The sequence below is a fragment of the Parasteatoda tepidariorum genome, chromosome X1 (genome assembly GCF_043381705.1).
Source record: "Parasteatoda tepidariorum isolate YZ-2023 chromosome X1, CAS_Ptep_4.0, whole genome shotgun sequence".
NCBI lineage: Eukaryota > Metazoa > Arthropoda > Arachnida > Araneae > Theridiidae > Parasteatoda > Parasteatoda tepidariorum.
This window is the reverse complement of record NC_092214.1, coordinates 63,078,589-63,099,857: the sequence shown is the minus strand read 5'-3', so window position 1 is coordinate 63,099,857 and position 21,269 is coordinate 63,078,589. Positions and strand designations below refer to the sequence as shown.

The window sequence follows — 21,269 nt, the reverse complement described above, 5'->3', positions numbered from 1 at the left end:
TTTTGAATCGCAAGGTATATATTTTTTTGTATCATTTTAAAGTATCTAATTCCACATGGAAAATACAAAATTTGAGCGAAATTGGTTGATTAGTTCTTGAGAAATTGAGTTTTATAAGTACGACTTTTTTAAAATTTAATTTCTCAGGATTAATCGATTTCGCTGAAATTTTGTATTTTGCCATGTGGAAAACTTACAATGTTTTGTTATCCAATTTATATTCGAACAAATAACTTGTTTTCATAAACATATTCGCTAACATATTACATAAATAGCGAAAATGACGATTAGAGATGGAGTACTGAAAATTTTTGAAAGGGCCTCCGCCAAAAATTTTTGCCCCAGGGCCCCGAGGGGTGAAGTTACGGCACTGAGCGGTGATGATGACATTTTCGGGCATGGGTTCCTGTGCACTTTTAATCCTGATGTGTCCTAACTCCCCTAGAAGTTTGTCGCAACATTATAAATAACGTTTTAGAAATTGTACATTTCAACAAAAAATGGGTTAAAAAATGCAATTTTAAAAAAATTCTGTAGCTTTACGAGCAACACTAATTTCAGATTTGAAATTTCCAGACCCAATTAGGCAAGATCAAGTATTTGTATAAATGCAACAAAAAAAATTTGTTCTCCATTATAATTATGTATATATTCACCATAGAATAATTTTCTCTACATTTACACCAGAAAAAGAATTTGAGAATGTGAATTCAGATTTTTTTAAAACATGTATATACTATTTTTAAATTTTTGCTTTTATGTTAATTTTTTTAAAATCGCTCATGAGACTGTCCTCCTTCTTTCAGGGAGCGTTAGCCCCCATGATTTAATTTCATTGACCTCTTCTGATTCAGGATTCGTGTAAACAGTGTGTTGTTTTATACGTTTTTCGTTTTAGTAAGCGGAAATTAGAGAAGAATGTAATTGTAATTATGTAGTTGTTTATTATAAGTGTTTTTCAAAGTAGTTGGTAAATGTGTTGATAGATGGCGCAAAAAAAGAGTAAGGATTCCAGTCAGACGCTTGACTAGTAAAAAAGAAATAAAAATAAACAAAGCAAAACTGATTTTCTGGTCGATTGGGTCAAAATTTGCTTTTTTCGTATTTATTTATTTTTAAACTTTATTTATTTATAAATTTTTTTCTTTTGTCTGGTTGATCAGATATGGATTTGGATTTGAAGGATTTATTTTAGTTGCATAACTTCCGTTTTTGTAAACTTCTGTTCTTGGACAAACTTGCCTTCATGGGAGACTATTTTCAATGTTATCAAACTCACATTTACGTTACATGAAAAACACTACGAAAATCTGCTTAGTTAGCTCGACATCTGATTATAATGTGTGACTTTTTTGCTCCTATTACTTCAAAACTGAGTATTTTTCTTGGAAAAAAAAAAGTTGGTCTAATAAATGTTTATTTAAGCAAAATCTCTGTTATGATTTTATTATTAGAAGATTATGGCTGCAAAAGGAAAAGTTAATTATTGGTCCTTTTAACTAAAATAAACCCATTAATCTTAAAGATAAAATTATGTATACAATCATTAAATTGTGTGACATCGAGTAACAATAACTAAAATAAAATCTTACAATTTTATTAGTAGAAGTTGAGAAATTCTTGAAATTTAGGGCACTCCCTCCCCCAACTCTAAATGGCATTTTTTAATAATTTGCTTACGTACTAATTTTTTTTTAAAAAACTATTTTCAAAGCATTATTTTCTAGTCTCATCTTAGTCATTTATTTACAAGGATAGTGGGCTGTGGTTGCCCAGTGGTTAGGGAATCGGATTCCGGTCCGGAGTAGCCGGGATTCAATCATCGACTCCGCTAAGAACCACCGAGTACATGCGATATATGTGCTCGTAAAATCTGTGGACTCGAAAGTCACTGAGCAGTACCATGGGTACAGAGATCTGGAGAAAATTTCCTTCCCCTCCAGATCTGTGTCTAAATTGACGAAGTGGCCTCACAAAAATTGTGATGGCATGTCTTCAGATCATCCTCAGGGATGTTTTGGACCGTCACCAATAGTCCATTGTGCAGCTCTAGTGTGACGTAAATAAAGCACTACTACTACATTACTTATAAGTACATATACTTCCATTTAAACTTTACATCAACTTTCAGAAAAGGATAGCTAATTTCTTTTTTCTATGGGAAAATGTTCACAACATCAAATTGCACTGCTTTATTTATCCTTATCTTGATAGTTAAAGGGGGTGGGGCATAGGCGTAGATAGGATTTATGAAGAGCTCCCGGAGACGTCAAGTCAGTTTTTGTTTCCCTTATAATATGGTGTGTGATTTAAAAAAGGGATTTTCAGAGATATTATGAGTTTCAGATAATGTTAAGACTTAAATCAATCGCACTTAGTATTTTTTCTTTCTTTTTTAACATTGAATAAAATTGTGTAACTATATATAATGATTTTCAAGACAGCTATGAAGTTATCGAATGATTTTCATTCGATAACTTCATAAATTTTCATACGTTTTGATTTAGAATTTAACAGTGTATGTTAGGAATGTGTATTTTTTATTGCATTTAGATGTTTTTGATAACGTGCATTGTTTTTTACAAAGACCTTTTTCGCTCAACCTATCGCAAATTTGTTTAAGAAAAGTAATAATAAAAAACTGCGTGCAAAGCAAACTACAATATTAATAGATCCTTTTCTATTTTTCGGTAAATCGAATAAAGATTTGAAGAAACTATGGGGCATTTAGCAAATAAAACTGTAGATATATAAAAGAGAAAAGCATTTTACCGAGGAATTCAACTTTAACTATTTTTCATGAATTTGGCTCCCCTCTAGGGCTGCACCCGGGAACAATTGTCCTCTCTTACCCCTCGCTTACTACGATACTGGTAGGGGGTCACTTTTGAGTGATAATATGGGATATTTATATTTAAAAGGAAGTGGAAGATGACTTATTTGTTTGAATTTCGATCATAAATGCGCATGAAAAATTTCCTAAATTTCGAGAGTTTTTTTTTAGAATTGAAATTTAAGGAAAGCTATGCAAGATGCCATAAAACTATCAAAATTTAAAATAATATGAGACTAAGAATTAAGAAAATAATAAACATGTTTTTAGTTGCAAATATTTGAAAAATTATTTGTTGAATAAATTAAAAAAATAAATAAGAAAATATGACGTATTAAAAAAAAAAACGTTCAATTCTGTTTCAGAAAAAAAAAAATTGCTTTATCTAAGAAAATGCTTAGAGAAAAAAAGATCGAGCTTTAAATGCGTGCTGCCACTTATAAAATTTAAAAAATATATATATAATTAAAAATAATTTATGCGAACTAGTATTTGACATAATAATTCCTGTCAAATCTAACAGACATTATTTGTCGAAGGAGTGGCGAAGGTGACTAAACCTTTTTATTAAATTTTGACAAACAAACTGAAGGTGAATATTTACTCCACTCGGCAGTATCTTTCGAAACCTGTTGAAGGCCTGTTAGAGCTCGGACAACTTTTCAGTCCTACTCATTCTGTCAATGAAATGTAATACCACCACAAAAACGAATTGAAAGATCATGCATTCTCTTCATAAATTATAAATTCTTTTCTCCGTTAACCCTGTAGATGGTCTTGTCAGCGTACGAGCCCTTATCTTGTAGCGCTCACCATTTTAAAAGAGGTCATCCACAACCAATTCGTAATTAGAAATTTTGGGGTGTATTACATTCAGAGTTGGGATTTTACCTTACCCGAAAAAAAAACCACCTGAAAAAAACCGAAGTCGGGTTTTTCAAAATAACATTTTATTATTAACAATCAGTTCAAGATATTAAGTTTATAATAGGTTAAAATACTAACTCCACACATATAAATATTTATATTTCCATTATTTCTAAATTCTTCTGTATTTTTTATATTCTACTGTATTTATATATTCTATTGTACTGTGTTGTTCTTGTTACTAATGCCACTGGCCAATATCAGCAATCTTGCTTGGAATCAGGCCCATTTTTAATGCAGAGAGTGTGTTACTTGTTTCTCAGTGGCGCCATCTATGGCCAAGAATAAGATTTCAGCCACACTCATGTCACAGACCGTTTTACAAGGCAGATCCAATCTCCATTCATTCAACCACAGATCGCAATTTTGACCTAACCCAGAGAACGATCAATCTCCAATTCAGTACCTCTAGTTGTATGAATTTATTTTGGGAACTTGGAGGACTTTTCGACCCAGACAGATATAACGTGCACCAGTCACCATTTAATACAAGAGAATTCTCGAGATTTGAACTCCTGTTCTCACGAACACGAGCCTAACGTCCTACCAACCAGGTTATCGCGACCCCTGCTATACTGTATAATTTTTATTAACTTTTTTAAAAACAACAACTCATAATTAGAAATTTAGTACAACTGAAAGTGTTGTTATAGCAAAATACCAGTATATGATGTTTTTAGTATCACAATTCAAGGAAATAGGAAATTGATTTATTTATAAAAATATATTTTAAATACTATTTTCCCAGAGATCTTTTAATAGTTTTAAATGTCACTCTGAAAATATAGTTAAACTAACACAAATTAAATTAATGGTATTCATTAATGCAACAAGACGCACTAAAACTACAAAAAAAAAAAAAAAAAAAAAAAAAAAAAAAAAAAAAAAAAAAAAAAAAANAAAAAAAAAAAAAAAAAAAATGAAAAAATAAACCTAATTAGCTTTGGAGGAAAAAAAAAACGAAAAAATAAGCCTAATTAGCTTTGGAAGAAAAATAGACTCCAGAAAAAAACCATTCTGTAAAATCCCGGTTTTTTTACAACTCTGATTATATTTCTTTCCTCGAAACAACAGGATTGAAAAGTTGTCTTTCTCGTCAGGAAACTTGTACTAAGATTCTAACTTTTTTTCTTCTTCCTTAATTTTGTTCTAACTTTTTGGCTATCTCCTTTAGTATATTAGTTAAGATTATTTTAATTTTAATTTAGTGAAATATTTCTTTTTTTTTTATTATACATTATTGCATTTTATTGATTTCTTATTAGCAATTTCATCTCTACATTTGAATTCATGCACTTTGTTGTGAATACGAATCATTTAAAAAAAGAAAAAAAAGAAATGGAGTTTCTTAAACTATTTAAAAAATAATCTTTAATAAATACTATTTGTTTGTAGGTAAGTTTATATTTAATTCAATTATATATGATTTATGTAATGGCTAGAACTAGATTAGATTTCAAGTACTAGTTTATTTCATAATTTTCTCTATGGTTTTGATTGTTGTTATATTTATTATAAAATAACTATTACATAAATAAAAAGATACTAATTTTTACAGAAGTTAAAATCTGTTAAAAAAAAGTTAAAGGTTTAAAAAGATTATAATTGTTTAAGAAAATTGGTTACATTTGTTAAGAATGGTTAATTTGTTAAGAATTTGTTTTCATTCAACATCTTAATAAATATGCAATAATTAAAAATGCAGGTTGACAACTGAAAATTTTTGCTCCGATTTAAATATTTTTAACTTAATATATATAAAATTAAAATATTTCAGTTAATTAAGAAAGAATAAAAATGAAGTTGTTATTAAATAAACGAAATGAAAGAAAACCCGATGCAAACAATAGTTTGAAGTAATTATTTATTATTTTTTATTATTTTATTTAATAATATCGAGGAAAATTTGAATTGAAAGGTATGCATTTTTTTAAATCATTTGAGAGAACGTAATTTTAAATGATGAAATACAAATTTTGAGTAAAATTGGTCGAAGAGCTCCTGAGAAATCAAATTTTAAAAATACGTCTTTTTCAAAATGCGATTTTTCAAGGAATTTTTAACCGATTTTGCTGAAATTTTGTATTTTACCATTTAAAAGTGTATTCTTTAAAATGATGTAAAAATTGTGATACCTTACAATTCAAATGTTTTCGACTACTATTAAATAAAATAATAAAAACAATAACTATTTTCTAAAAGTTATATTACGCATATATATTATATTATGTTCTCCTGACCACATTTCTGCTCCCTATATATTTGGGGGTCAAAAATCTGAATCCTTCGAAAAACAGGTATGTTTATTCGAAGAAAATACGTTTTTGTGCCTGATTTCGCAACTTAAAATATCGTTAGTCCTAATTAATTAGCATATTTGAGTTCACTCCCTGGAATCTTAAGGATTGAGTCTTAAGAACGTGAAGATCAGAGTAATAGATCAAAAGTTATTCAGGGGGGTCCGTTTATTTTTAAAAATGCCAAAAAAAGTCATAGAAATAAAAACAGTTCAAATAGATTTTGCAATGCACCCTCTTGATTAGAACTACAAGTCTGTTATTCAAAGTTTTATAAGAATATTAAGGCCAAATATAAAGACGTTATATTTTCCTACAGCAAATTACAACACGATTTAATTTTTAAAATTGCTTACTTAGAATAAATGACAAAAAACGAAAACGAAACGAATCGCGGAGTAATCTATCTTGATAGTATGTAGATTATTCGAATAAAACTAAATATAAGGTAGATTAAAATATCTAGTTAGATCATACAGAAAAAGTGAGCATGCATACAAATTAGCATACGCTCATACGAAAAATTATAAAATATTTTACTAGTTTAGTCATATATAACTAACTCAAAAAACAAATTGAAATAGAAACTGTATAGAAACGATACTAAATGTTCCCGAAATGAAACAATACATTATATAATAGGAAGACAAGGAAAATCATTGAAAATTCAATGCCAATGTAATGTTATCGAAATAATTACCTATCATAAAGAAAATTATGCAAAAAATTTGAATAATTGTCCAGGGAGATAGTTACTGCTTTCAATTATTAAGCAAAAATACTACGCATAAGAAGTCTAGGCATGATTTAAATATCAATGAAGCAAATTGTACATCTGGATTTCATAAATGAGGTATTCTTTACAACTGTACGGCATATGAAACACAACAAATATTAAAAACAATTTCTGTACTCATAGTAGTCAACAACAGTAATTCATTCAGATCTAAGGGAAAAATATAATAGCGATTTCTTGAAAGGGTTATTTTACTTTTTTGTTCAATATATTAATAAAACCTAAAATTGAATTTTGATATTTTTATTTAATTAAGTACCGCAAAAAATAATTTTATAGTTAAAATGTTTTTCTTTAATTATTAAAACCTATAGTAAAGAAAGCACATTTTTATATCATGTTAATCTACGCAAATATAATTCATTTTGTGTTTTAAAATCTAAAGAATAAAATAAATTGGTTGAATCGTTTTTGAGAAATAGCAATTTTTTAAATCCCTTCCGAGGTCTAGGAGGGCTCACTGCTGCTAAAGTTTTTAGGTAACACTAGTATCACCTCATACAAGCTACAAAAGAATATAGATAAAGATAATGTTGGATTCCTTTTAAGTTTTAAAAGGGTTTTCACTCATATTTTCTGTTGGATTGTAAGTACAGTTTAAGCGCAGAAAATCCAAATAAGAGATATACTATATACTCTACATTTTAAAAAATTTCTGATCAAGTTACGGTTAAAAGTACCGGCATTCTGGATGAGGTACTTTTTACTGCAAGATCCATTTTTATTGGAATATGTTACGGAACAAAAAAAAGAAAAAATGTGATATACAGTACTTTTTACAGCAATAATTAATGTAAAACTCCTGAATCACTCTAAAAAAATAAATATAACAGTAAAAATTACGGTACAATATTTTCCGGTAAAAGTGGATTTACGTTAAAAGTGGATTTTACGTTAAAAGGGATTTTACGGATGCTGCACCCAAAGTGCGGTACTTTATACCGTGATTTCATCAGGAATGTTTTACAATATAAGTAAACGATATTGTGTACTACTCAACGGTATTACCCTAAGAAGGTATAATATCGTTGCGCATAAGTGATAAGGATAATACTGCATATTTTTGATAGCAGTAAAAGGATATGTCTTAAGATTATTGTATCTTTAATGAGAAAGTATCTGAAAGCTTTGCATAGATTTTTTCTATAGAAAAAATTGCTAATAGCATTTAAAACAGCTTCTAACTTTTAAAAGACTTTTAATCGAAAAATTTTTGATACTAAAAAAAAACCTCTCTCTCATTCTTTGTAGAAATTTTTTTTTCTGACGCTCTAATAAAAAGCCAAAAATTAGGAAAAAAAAAATATTTGCTCAAAGCAGTTACGTTTATTCTTATTATTTCTTATCTTTTTATATCTTATTTATTTATATTTTTAATTTTCATATATTATTTTTTCTTAATAAAAAATGCATTAAAATGTTTTTTAAGTTTCAAATAATTGTCCATCAGTAATTTTCAAGTTATGTATGAAAATTTTCACCTCTTTTATGTGTGCTTAAATGGTAAAATACAAAATTTAAGCGCAATCGGTGGAATCGTTTCTGATTTGAAAGGAAATGAAAATTTGATATTTGGTTTCTAATTGAAAATTTGATAATTATCAAATTTTAAGGAAGTCAAATATTTAAAATTTGATTTCTAGAAAATTCAATCGATTTCGATCAAATTTTGCTATTTATCATATAAAGTTACGTTCTTTGAAATAATGTGATGAATTAACGTAAGAGAGTGTGATGTAAAGAATTAAAGTAAGAAAATATATCGTAAAATTTGAAAATATTTTCTCCATTATTAAATTAAATATTAAAAATAATTAATGATCATTTAAAACTTTTTATTGTGTGGAATAATCTTTGAATTAAACGAATTTTCTAATTGTATGTAGAAGGTTTTGATTCACTTAAAAGATAACTAAATTGACATTAAGAGGTCCAAGTCTTCGACCGCTCGCCTGACCAAATAGTTAGGACCTTATTTTCCAAATTGTGACTATTAAAAAAAAATACCAGTCATATTTTGAGGGTCTGGAATCTGAAACCATTGAAAAATGGCATGTTTATTCGAAGAAAGTGCGGTTTTGGGTCTGATTTAGTAACTTAAATTATCATCTACACCAATTAATTAGCATATTTGAGGTTAGGCCCTCAAACCATTAATATTGAATCCTGGAGCGGAAAAATCTGCTCATTAGGTCAAAAGTTATTCAGGGTGTTCCGTTTTTAATTTGCGCATTGTACAACTTAGAAGTTCAAAATTAACGCTTTCACATTACGTAAACTATGAATGTGTATTTCGATTATATTTGAATTATTATAACTACACGCATTATGTTTAATTAGATTTAACTTGATTGAGGTATTTTTAAGTAGAATTAGAATTAGTATTAAGTAGAATTGAAGTAGTATATCGGAGTATCTATATTCTGGAAAAAAGATCAAACAAACAAAATGTTTTAACTAATTACTGACGACCGAAAACACTTTTAAATTAAATATTTTTGCAATTAGAGGTGAACGAAATTTTTTACAATAAACGAGCCCGACGCTGGCTCGGGCTTGTTTATTGTAAAAAAGTTTCGGCCTCGGGAGGGCTTGGACTCATGATAAAGTTTTAATTAAAAAAACCTTACTACTTCAGACTTTACAAATGTTTAGTTCAGTTATTAAGAATAAAAAATGTAAAATTTGGAGATCTACTACTTCTGTTCGGCGCTTTTGTTTTGCGAGGTTTAAGATTAAAATCTTTGGCTTATGATTTTTATTTTTTTAAATTTTTTGATGTTGTCATTTTGGAATTTTCGTCGGTACCAGGGTTTGAAGGTTCTTTCTTGGGTCGATTTGAGCAAAATGCGGTTATAGTAAGTCTAGTGAACTTACGGCTTTCAAATGGTACCGTGAGAGATAATATTTAGTTTGGTAGTAAAAAATAATATTCAATGTATCGCGAATGATCTGAAGCAAACACCCTTTGGGGGTTGGCAAGCGTTAGCGAGCAGAAGCTGAGTCTCCATTATATCGTAGCTCCAATGTATCGTAAGTGGAGCCTCCATATATCGTAGCTTGCTTGACGCTGATTTAAACACTAACTTAGTAGCTTGTTCGAAGATAATTTAAACATTAACTTAGTAGCTTGTTTAACGCTGACTTAAACATTAACGTAGTATCTTGTTTGAAGCTAATTTAAATCTATTGAAATGAAGCAAAATTTAATGAAGCCCCAATGACGTCTTATAATTATGACTGAACAATTATGGACTGAATAATTATGGGTTATTAATAATATTTATCATTTTGAACGATTCTAAATATTTATCATTCCGCTTTTCACCGAAGAATTTATGATCCTTTTACGAGAAGCTCTTCCTTCCAGTTATTTTAATTAAAAATTCCTGTTTTTTTTTTTTTTTTCATAATAAATATAATTTTATTATTTATGTATTCTACTTTACATTATTGTTTGAATGACATGAATTTATAAGCGAATTCATAATTTTTGTTTTGTTAAACCTTGTATATATATTGTTATTCTTTGGCAGGAAAATTAACCATTTTCCTTAATTTTTTAAGAGATTTTTTTCTAAATTTTACTGAACAAAAATGTGCTTAAGTAGTGCTTTTAGATAAAACCTTCTTACGTAAAGCGGAATGATTGTTACTCCGGCAGTTATTATAAAAAAAAAATTTAGGGAGAAAAAAAAGAATGATATTTGTAAAATTTTTTGATTGCTCTAACAGAATTCAGACCTACTCCACAATGTAGGTAAAGTTGGTTAATTATGTAAGCAAAATGCTTAAAAAGCCATTTTAGATCAAGGATGACACATTTAAATTCGAATTTTACTTCCGTGTTTGATTTTCTTTCACTTCTCTTTATCTATAAGTTAGTTTTTCTTTTGACTTCCGGGAACCTGCTGCTTCGAACCCAGCAGCTGTCAAATTTGCAAACTTTGATTTAGAAATTTATTTAGTCATTTATTAGAGACATTTTAGAAAGGCATACATTTATTTTCCTTAATATCATGTTCAATGTCAATATGCTATCTATCGTTAGTCTAAGTTATGATTTAAGTGATTATCCCAAATGATTTATTTATTTGTTTTTATGCTTAAGAACCAGAAAAATATTTTATTAAATATATGCATATTTAAACTTTTTTCTTCTTTAGATTCCATGAATTGTACTAAGAAAAAAAAAAACGTTCAATAAAAAGGGAAAACTATATTTGTATGGAATGTATGATCTTCTATATTTAGTGATATCACTCATTTACTGCATGGCTCAGTGAACTGTTATTGTGAAGATCTGGTCTTCGATCCCTAGTGGCGGCTTGTAGCCAACCCAGTTTCAGATCAATGGGTACTAATTTGTTTGAGAAGTAAAGGAGCCCGTGCGCAGTGCTGACCACATTGCTACAATCATGCCGTTCATAATTTTCAAAATGCCATGAAAAAAGTTTAAGAGCCGTACGGACACTACTAATTAAAAAATAATCTCAATTGCTTTTTAATCACAGTTTTAGTTATGTGTCATTTTGCCTTTTTTGACAAAATTGCAGATTACTAAAACTGTGATTGAAAACCGAACTTTTGCGTTGTTTTCGAGTGACTTCCAAAATAAGATTTTGAAAGGTTTTTAAGAGTGGAAATGAGTAATTTCTAAAATGACTCTTTGATTACCGATTTTAATTTAGCAGTTGTCTAGAATTCTTCACAATAGTATATATTTTTAATTAGAAACCCCAGCAAAGGCTCAACATATGTTTTTAATTAGAGCAGATATAAAGGATACTTAAATTTGCTTTTTTGCAGGAAATTTCTTTCCTTTAGTAATTTTTATTGATGAATCTTTAGTTGCGTACAGAAATTTATGGATTGAGGAATTCAGATTTCGGTCCATCAGTTCATTAGTTAAAGGGATGAAGCTGTTGATAAGTATGTATATTTTAGTATTCCATTGAATTTGTATTTATATTTGTGAAGACGATATCAGTCTTAGTTGTCGCCTTATCATACGAAATCAACTATTTTACTATGCACTGTGCTTCGATAGCAGTGGAGCGCAGACAGGAACCGAACGGGAAACGGCCCCAGACATCCGGTCAAGCGGAGCATTTATTTGACCACTAAAAGCACTAGAATTGTAAATATATTACGATTATTTTTATGAAATTAATTATTTTTAAATCTTGGGTGTTTGAGTGCCGTGGTGGCTCAGAGCGATTGTCTCCGAATGGGGTGTCCCAGCTTTGAATCCCAGAGACATTTGGGGGAAAAGGACTTCTGCTCCTGGCTCACACCGACCAACGTGCTGACATTCAATATCCTCAGAGGTAGACAAATCATTGGTTTGAATCCCCTTACCGTCGGGGTAGTCATGGGAGTTTTCCGTGGTATTTCTTTCCATGTAATGCAAATGTGGGTTAGTTCCATCAAAAAGGCCCAGTATATCTCAATGATATGAAATTGAAAGCCTAGTATATATCAATGCTTGATACAGAAGTTCCCTTGTCTTCTGGGTTAGATTCAAATTTACAAGGCCTCAGCTATGAACATTGATAACAGTGAGCTCAGAATTTTCTCAACATTGTATTGTATGTATTATATATATATATATATATATATAGATAGATAGATAGATAGATAAGGAATTTTTTTAAAATTAAATTTGAATAGTTCTATGTTTTTTTGTTTTTCCAAATCAGTCAAAGGTTTAACGATTTGATCACTTAATTACGAGTAAGAATGCAATGATTAATATGTAATTATTAGCAAAATATATTATTGCTTAGTTGTATTATTATCATAGTATGTATCTACTACTATTTTCAGCATAGTATGTTATGCATACAATATGACAACTCTCTATTATATTACATATTAGTCTTTGGACGGAGGGCTTATAACTTTTTGCGAAACAATTATTGTAGTTTAAAAATTAGTCATTAAGCTTTACACTTGTACAGATTAATTACGACTAATTATACCTAATTCTGTGCATTATTTATACTCGCTTTCGTAAACAAATCGCGTATAGTCACTTAGTATAGAGATTTCTAATAAAAATCTACTTTTTGAGTCGAAGGTTTTTTTTAGTAAAATTTAAGAAAATATTTCTGAAAATTTATGAAGCGCAAAATTTAATTAAAGGGTTTAAAACTGTGGAGTATTTTACTATGATTATGAAAAATATTACGTTAAAATTTAAAAAAATTCATTAGTTATGAACATTTGAAATAATAGTTTTTTAGCCCTCTGACGTAGATGGAATACCTGTGTCCCGGTTACCTCCTTTTTTTCTGACGCTCTAATAACAAGCAAAAATACATTTTTGTATTTTTCAATTATAAAAAACAGTCTAATAGTTACTAAGATAATCTATTAAATTATCGGAATTATATTTGTACTAAAATATAAAATCCAAAAAATGTAATTTAAAGAAAATATTTTTCATTCCTATTCAAAAATTTATGAATAATTGATTTTGAAAATTAAAGAAATTTAATGACGAATAATTGTTTGTTTAGCTCTAAATGACTGCGAATAAGTGCAAATTTTAAAATTATTGTTAGGAAGTCAGCCGTGTTTGGAAGATTTTACCTTTAACGCAGAAAAAGACACCGGTGTTTCATGTTGTATTTCATAATCATCAATTATTAAAATGCTAAATATAATATGTTTCACTTATTTTGATCTATATTAATACAAAATAAGGAAAAATATGTGAAAAATATGTTTTATAAAAATTTTGTGTAAAAGGGATAAATGTGCGATCTGTGCTTCCTTTAATTTTTTAGATTAATACTAAAAAAGGGGAATTTTTTTTAAAGAAATTAAAAGTGAAAAGTTAAAATATATAAATAAATCTTTATGCTTAATAAAAGAAACATATAATGATAATAAAATTAAAGCAATAATAATTTGCTTCATTGCACGGTCATCGTACCTGCATAAGCGTGAAGGACATCAACTCAGTATTTTCATCCAAAAGTTTTCATAATTGCGTATGGCAGAACGCAATCACTTATAAATGAAATGGACATAGTCTGAGTCTGTGCTCGAACCTAGCAGTGACAGAATTTTTTTTAAAAACTATATTTTTAGATAAGCAATGATTACGTACCTTAGACAAAAATAAGCGATTATTATATATTTTCGACAAAGATAAGCGATGATTATATATTTCAGACAAACATAAACGATGATTATATATTTTAGACAAACATAAACGATGATTAGATATTTTAAACGAAGATAAACGATGATCAGATATTTTAAACAAAGATAAGTGTTAATTAGATATTTTAGACGAAGATGACCAATGATCATTTATTTTAGACAAAGATAAGCAACTATTTTAGACACTACGGCTGAATTGTCAGAACGCAGTCTAAATTCGGTAGTTTAAACCCCAGTTCCGCGGTTTACGTAAACCCGGTCTAAACGAAAAACTAGTCTTCGTTGCTCGAACGTGGTTTTNTTGTTTAGCTCTAAATGACTGCGAATAAGTGCAAATTTTAAAATTATTGTTAGGAAGTCAGCCGTGTTTGGAAGATTTTACCTTTAACGCAGAAAAAGACACCGGTGTTTCATGTTGTATTTCATAATCATCAATTATTAAAATGCTAAATATAATATGTTTCACTTATTTTGATCTATATTAATACAAAATAAGGAAAAATATGTGAAAAATATGTTTTATAAAAATTTTGTGTAAAAGGGATAAATGTGCGATCTGTGCTTCCTTTAATTTTTTAGATTAATACTAAAAAAGGGGAATTTTTTTTAAAGAAATTAAAAGTGAAAAGTTAAAATATATAAATAAATCTTTATGCTTAATAAAAGAAACATATAATGATAATAAAATTAAAGCAATAATAATTTGCTTCATTGCACGGTCATCGTACCTGCATAAGCGTGAAGGACATCAACTCAGCATTTTTATCCAAAAGTTTTCATGGTTGCGTATGGTAGAACGCAATCACTTATAAATGAAATGGACATAGTCTGAGTCTGTGCTCGAACCTAGCAGTGACAGAATTTTTTTTAAAAACTATATTTTTAGATAAGCAATGATTACGTACCTTAGACAAAAATAAGCGATTATTATATATTTTCGACAAAGATGAGGGATGATTATATATTTTAGACTAAGATAAGCGATGATTATATATTTCAGACAAACATAAACGATGATTATATATTTTAGACAAACATAAACGATGATTAGATATTTTAAACAAAGGTAAATGATGATCAGATATTTTAAACAAAGATAAGCGTTAATTAGATATTTTAGACGAAGATGACCGATGATCATTTATTTTAGACAAAGATAAGCAACTATTTTAGACATTACATGACATATTTTGTGTAATATTTTTCCCTGTGGCAGCAAAATTTATGCTTAAATATTTGATTTTTCGTGGATTCGTGTAAAACTACCATACTGCATGGGAATGAAATTTCCGGAAAAAAACCCAATAATTTTGGCTAATAAAACCAAAATGTACGGTACTTAATCTATTCATTTGGTAATTTTTTTTCGCATGTGGGAACGGTTTATCGGAAATTCTGTTTTTCAAATTTATAGTTCGTATTATCCCACATTTACTAAAAAATTCAAAGCTGAAAAGTAAATTTAACCGAATAAATGGTTTTTATACCCTGCTCTAAGGTATCGTGTTAAAATTATGAAATTTTACCACATGTTATAAAACCATATTTTTTGTTAACTTTAACAAAATCATTAGTAAAGCTCTTCGATAAAAACTACTGAGTTTTTTGTGTTCCCATTGAGCCAGAAACACGGTACATTTTACCATATTTCGGTAATTTAGACCATACTTTTTTCTCAGTGCATGTAATACTGCACAAATACTGTCTGAAGATATTTCGTTAATTAGTTCTTATATAACTCAGTTTTTTTTTCTATAAAGAAAACATTAAAAAAAGAATATTTTAGTCTCCTTCCAAATAATTAAAAAAATAGATAAATAAAGAGGCGTGAACTACATTGAAATTTAAAATTAAATTATTGATTTTGCGTAACTTAAATTCTCATTATTTAGAAGCTTTTATATTGCATAATCCTCCAATTACTATGAAGTGATGAGAATGTCAGCTTAATACGAGTTTCTCCGCAATGCTTGCTCTTCCTTTCTCTCTACCTCTCTCGCGTCAATTTGAGTTGTGTTGGATATAAATGAATAATAATTCAATGATATAAATGAACTCAAAATAAAATGACTGTGTTTTACCTATGAATACGATGCAAGCCCTTTCCAGTTCCATGATTTTACTTTTGACAAGGGCTTGCAAACAGATTTCTTTAAATCAAGCAGGAGGTCTTAAGATTTATCTTTGGAATACGTAAAGTATTGTAAAATTTCCGTTAAAAGTACTCATCATCCTACATAATATCTCAACTTTTTTGTATTACATACAGTCTTATTATAGACATAATTTTTTCCTGAACAGAGATTGCAGGAAAACTGAATAAATAATTAATAATTTGTTTCTATGATAAATTTAGGAATAGCTAATTGATTTTATTACTTAGTAATGATAATTTGATTGTAGTATATTGATTTTATTATTTAGTTTTTAATAATTTGATTGAAGTTCATTAAATTTATTATTTAGTAATTGATAATTGGATTGCAGTTTATTGTTTCTATTATCTAGTAATTCATAATTTGAGTGTATGTTATTGGTTTTATTATTTAGTACCTAATAATGTGATTGTAGTCTTTTCATTTTATTATATAGTTATTAATAATTCGATTATAGTTTATTGATTTTATTATTTAGTAATTGATAATTTGAGTTTAGTTAATTGGTTTTATTATTCAGTAATAAATAATTTGATTCTAGGAAGGATTTTACTTTGACAAGACCTTGCAAACAGATTCGTTTAAATTAAGCATGAGGTCCTGAGATTTATCATTGGAATAGGCAAAGTATTATAATATTTTTCATTAAAAGTACTGATCTTCCTTCGTAATATCTCAACTTTTTCTTGTATTTCATTTAGTCTTTTTAGAGATATAATTTTTTTCTGAATAAAGATTGTTGGAAAATTCAATGAGTATTTAATAAGCGAAATTTTATTTTTTAGAAATCATTTAGTTATGATTAAGCTCGTATTAATGATTATATTAATTCATCAAATGATTAAGTTCATATATTAGACTATAATGTACGTGTTTTAACAACAAAAAAAATTAATATTTTATAATTTTTATTACACTTAAGATTTTATTGTACCATTTTCTGAAAGTACTTCTTTCTATTTTTAATATAAAAAATTCCTACCTTAATTGCAATGGCGCTAGCGTCATCAGTAAACTAAGAAACTAAATCTCTAAATTTAAGACGAAAGTCTGAATAAATTTTATTTAATTTTCTCAAAGAAAAATTTTAATGCCAAAAAAGTCATACCCTATCATAAAAGGAGTCTTTAAAATATTTTTTTAGACCCTTTTAAATGAAAGGGACTGGGAAAATTCCATTATTTTTTCCACACACATTCTTTTGGTGGAGAGTTCTTTTTACTTTTCGAAGTAAATTTTCAAAACCTACTTGATTAATAGAAGAATAATGGTAGCAAGCAGGATTTAAAACATTAACTCTCTTAAAAGTTTCAGAATAGATAATAGTGGTAAGTAATATCTCGTTGAAAAAAATATAAACGCGCCAAAACCAGTTAGTTCTTATAATAGTCATTTTCATTTTGTACGCTATTCCCATAAATACTTGATTTGATCTACACTTAAACACCCTCGTTTAAAAACATAACCCTAATTTGAATTTTCTATGCAAATAAGGAATTTTTATCACCTTAAACTAATTTGAGCATTATTTAGTTATCTTGATGAAAAAAGTCATGAAGAGTTTATGTTTTATTTATTTAAAATTAAATGCATGTTGGCAAGGAAAACAATTTTCCTATCGAATGGTACGAGAAAACATTATAAATATATTCAGAAACATGAATTTCAAGTAAATAATAATAATAAAAAAAGCATAGTTTGTGTTACTCTTTAATTTGTAGATGAAATGAAATAAAATACAAACAGCATATTAAATTAAAACACGGTAAAAAGGTTGTACCTTTACATTTTTGATGGGTTAGATCAGAATGGTTCACATTCAGTTGAGAACGAGATGTCGTGTGCTCGATTTTGATGGGACGTTTAATGGGAAAAGTTGATTCGGCCGAAACTCGTGTCTTGTGTACTGAAGACCGAAAGATGTATGTATAGTTTGTCTAAAGCAAGAACTCCCCTAGCCATTCATCAGGACCCGTGTCGGTGACTATGGTAACGGGGTGTAACTATTTCAAGTAGCTGTGTAGGGTCACTGTTTGGGACAGGTTTTGGCTAGGGTCGGTGAGATAAAGAGAATCTTTTTCTTCGGTCTATTGTGGATAAGCCCTAGGATGAAGAGAAGGCACCCTCCCTGAAATGTGCTATTCTTGTTTCCATAGCAGCAGACGGAATCAGATTTTGTGACAGGGGGAGTTCTTACCGTAGACAAACTATAGCAATTTTAACCACTGACTGAAATCTTCTTGTTTTGGACTTAGTCTCTCATTTTCCTTCCTGTTTCAGACTTTATTGGCTAAATCAATACAAGGGTCTGCTGGGTATGACAAAAATATAAGATACCACCGGCATCTTCAAATGGAAAACACCAAAACCATTCCTTTCGTTAAAAATAAATCAATGAATGAATAAATAAATAAAAAGTGCTAGTGCATGAGGAGGGAAGAATCCTGATGTGCTATTAAAATTGTGGCAACATCTGCATAAGATATCCTTTTATACATTTTTTGCTTATTTTTCAAAACTTCTATGCAAAAATAAATTAATAAGAAAGTAACAAATAAATGAATGATAAACCTTTCTGTTTTTAAAGATTAAATAATTATTTTAAGGAATAATTCCATTTAAGTTATTACTCAGGGGCTGGAGTTTGCCCCCCAGAGCATTTTATTTCAATTGATTTAAAGAATTTTGTAATGTATTATCTGAAGAAAAAAAAACGTTTATTAGTTTTTTTTCTTCTTAAATATTGAATATTATTAAATCTCACAAATAAAAAACTTTACTGTACATTATTTGTTTTAAATGAGGTCAAAATTAGAAAACTAAGATAAAGGTTTAGGGTCTTAAGATGATGATATTGAATTCTGATAAAATACTTTTAATAGAAAAAAAAGTAATTTTCTTTCTAGTTTAAGAAAAATTGCATAAATATTTACATTTCTATACATACCTTGAATGTAAAGTAAAGTCCAAAATACAGAGATTCCAATATCTTCTATAATTGGAGACCACCGGTGTATTTCACTCTGGTTTCCTAATTTTAAATCCAATAATGATGAAGAGTTTTCTGATTTAGTTGTGGCTTTAACACCATATTTTAATGCAGTATCGATGAGAAAAATTGGTGGAACCCTCAAGGCAATATCCACTAGTGTCCAAACTTTCAATTTCAAAGACATTGCCGTTTAGTAATCGTTCTCATGGATTCTTAATCTTAAATGAAACAACAGACCGTAACGCAAAGAAGAAGGAATAGAGAAGGTTGCCACAAAACGTCGTGCCTGTCGAAATTTCTTCACCAATTGAGAAAAATACCTGTTGCATGATTCTTACCTGCGCCACGCTTGACCTAGGAAGGAAGCCGACTTTGAAGAAGAAAAAGTTACACGATATACAGTTTTCTCTTTCAAATCTCTTGCATTTTTCATTGAGTATCGTATATGGCCACTTAGAATACTATTTTAAAACTCTTTCTCGATTGTTTAACGTTTTCCTTCTGGTCTTTCATAATAGACGCGATATTATGTATAAAAAGGGATATTATAAAATAAAGAGGCGAAATGACAAAATGAATTAGAAATAATGCATTAATTCGTTCACATCTATATTTTTATGTTATAAAAATGCTATGCTATGATTTTGTTTCAGTTTTTCAACTTTAGTCTGGGTAAAATTGAAATATTTGAAATTTTCCAATTTGATTGCCTATCTATTATCTATCTGTCTATCTATAAGTCCATCGATCTGTTTCTATCTATCTATCTATCCATCTATATATAGATATTTTCCTAGAATTTTCTTTTTAAGTTGGAGGACTTAAATATTTTTTCAGTAATTTTTTAAAAAAAACCAGTTGTTAAAAAAGTGTTTTATTATTATTATTATTATTATCCTACTAATCTATATTCTGATTATGCAATTTATCATTATATCTCTTGGTAGGTCTCTTACATTCTTACTTTTTTCCAATGTTGACTGCGGTAATTGGTAAAATTTTTTTAAATTCGCTTATTTTGAAGTGAAATAAATCGGTGATAAGCCCCATGGTAATCTCTCCTATTACCTTGAGGACACTAGAATCTATAACTCAATGTAGTTTTAAATTAAAAACTGTTCCTTAAATTAAGGAATCTGCTTCTATTTTCCTTGAATGTTATAGCTACTTCTGGCTCTTGCTCCAAAAACTGCAAATTAACTAACTGAAATTTCATTAACTTGGGCAGAATTTTTTCACTTTTATGCAGTTGTCTAATTATAAATGAATAAGAATGTGTGGCTATAATTTTTTTAAATTATGTTAAATCAGTTTTTAGCAAAAGTGCCTTTTCAAATTTCCTTTTTTCTGTATACAGGACGTTTCGTAATCATTACCCTTAATAAATATTTAAGAAATTTTTTTTCATTTAGTATGAAGTAAAGTCATGCATATTAGGAGGACGCAAGTCATTATATAAGTGAGCAAGAAATTAAAACGCTATAGAAATCTGTTGAATCATTTGAGGGGAACGCGGGAAAGCTACTTCGATTGCCTGATGAACATTTTGTATAAAGCATTGAAATATCCAAAAACAGGTAAAATTGCTTTTCGTTCTTCAATGAATCTGAAATAATCTGCACCAGGTATTTTCAACGAACTTAAACATTGAATTCATTTGTGGTAAACATAAACTATTAATATTGTTTCAATGGGTCAGTTCCGCGACACGGAGCTTTTGCAGTCCGCTCCAAGCTGTTCTGATGATGTCGTTCGAAAACAGACTAAGAAGTTAAATCGGTTTTTATCGGTAAAGAGTAGGGTTATTCCTTCCTTCTCTTTTTGTTATAAATAAAAGATTCTATGTAGAATTTAAATGTTTTGAAGACAAGCTTTTAATTTTAATACAAAATATTTTCCACCTTTGCACCGACAATATTTTTTTGTTAAATTTTAATCAAAACAAAAATTTATATAAAATATACATTTTGAAATTGAGAATTTGATTGGAGTATTTAAAGTAGGACGATTTAACTACGTTTAGTAGGAATGTTCCTTAAATTTGTAAAAAATTGTGAATTTTATTCTTTAAGATTTTAAACTTTTTTTATTG

The 21,269-nt window shown here is 28.6% G+C and overlaps 1 protein-coding gene across 1 annotated transcript in view; it reads right to left on the bottom strand.

Moving 5' to 3' along the window:
* LOC107452637 (protein TRC8 homolog) overlaps window positions 1-19,488 on the bottom strand; it is a 26,401-nt gene extending 6,913 nt beyond the window's left edge. The window contains exon 1 of the mRNA XM_016069179.4: window positions 19,133-19,488. Coding sequence (XP_015924665.1) covers window positions 19,133-19,361 — 229 coding nt within the window. The 5' untranslated portion in view covers window positions 19,362-19,488. The remainder of the gene's footprint in view (window positions 1-19,132) is intronic.
* Window positions 19,489-21,269: the final 1,781 nt, after the last annotated feature.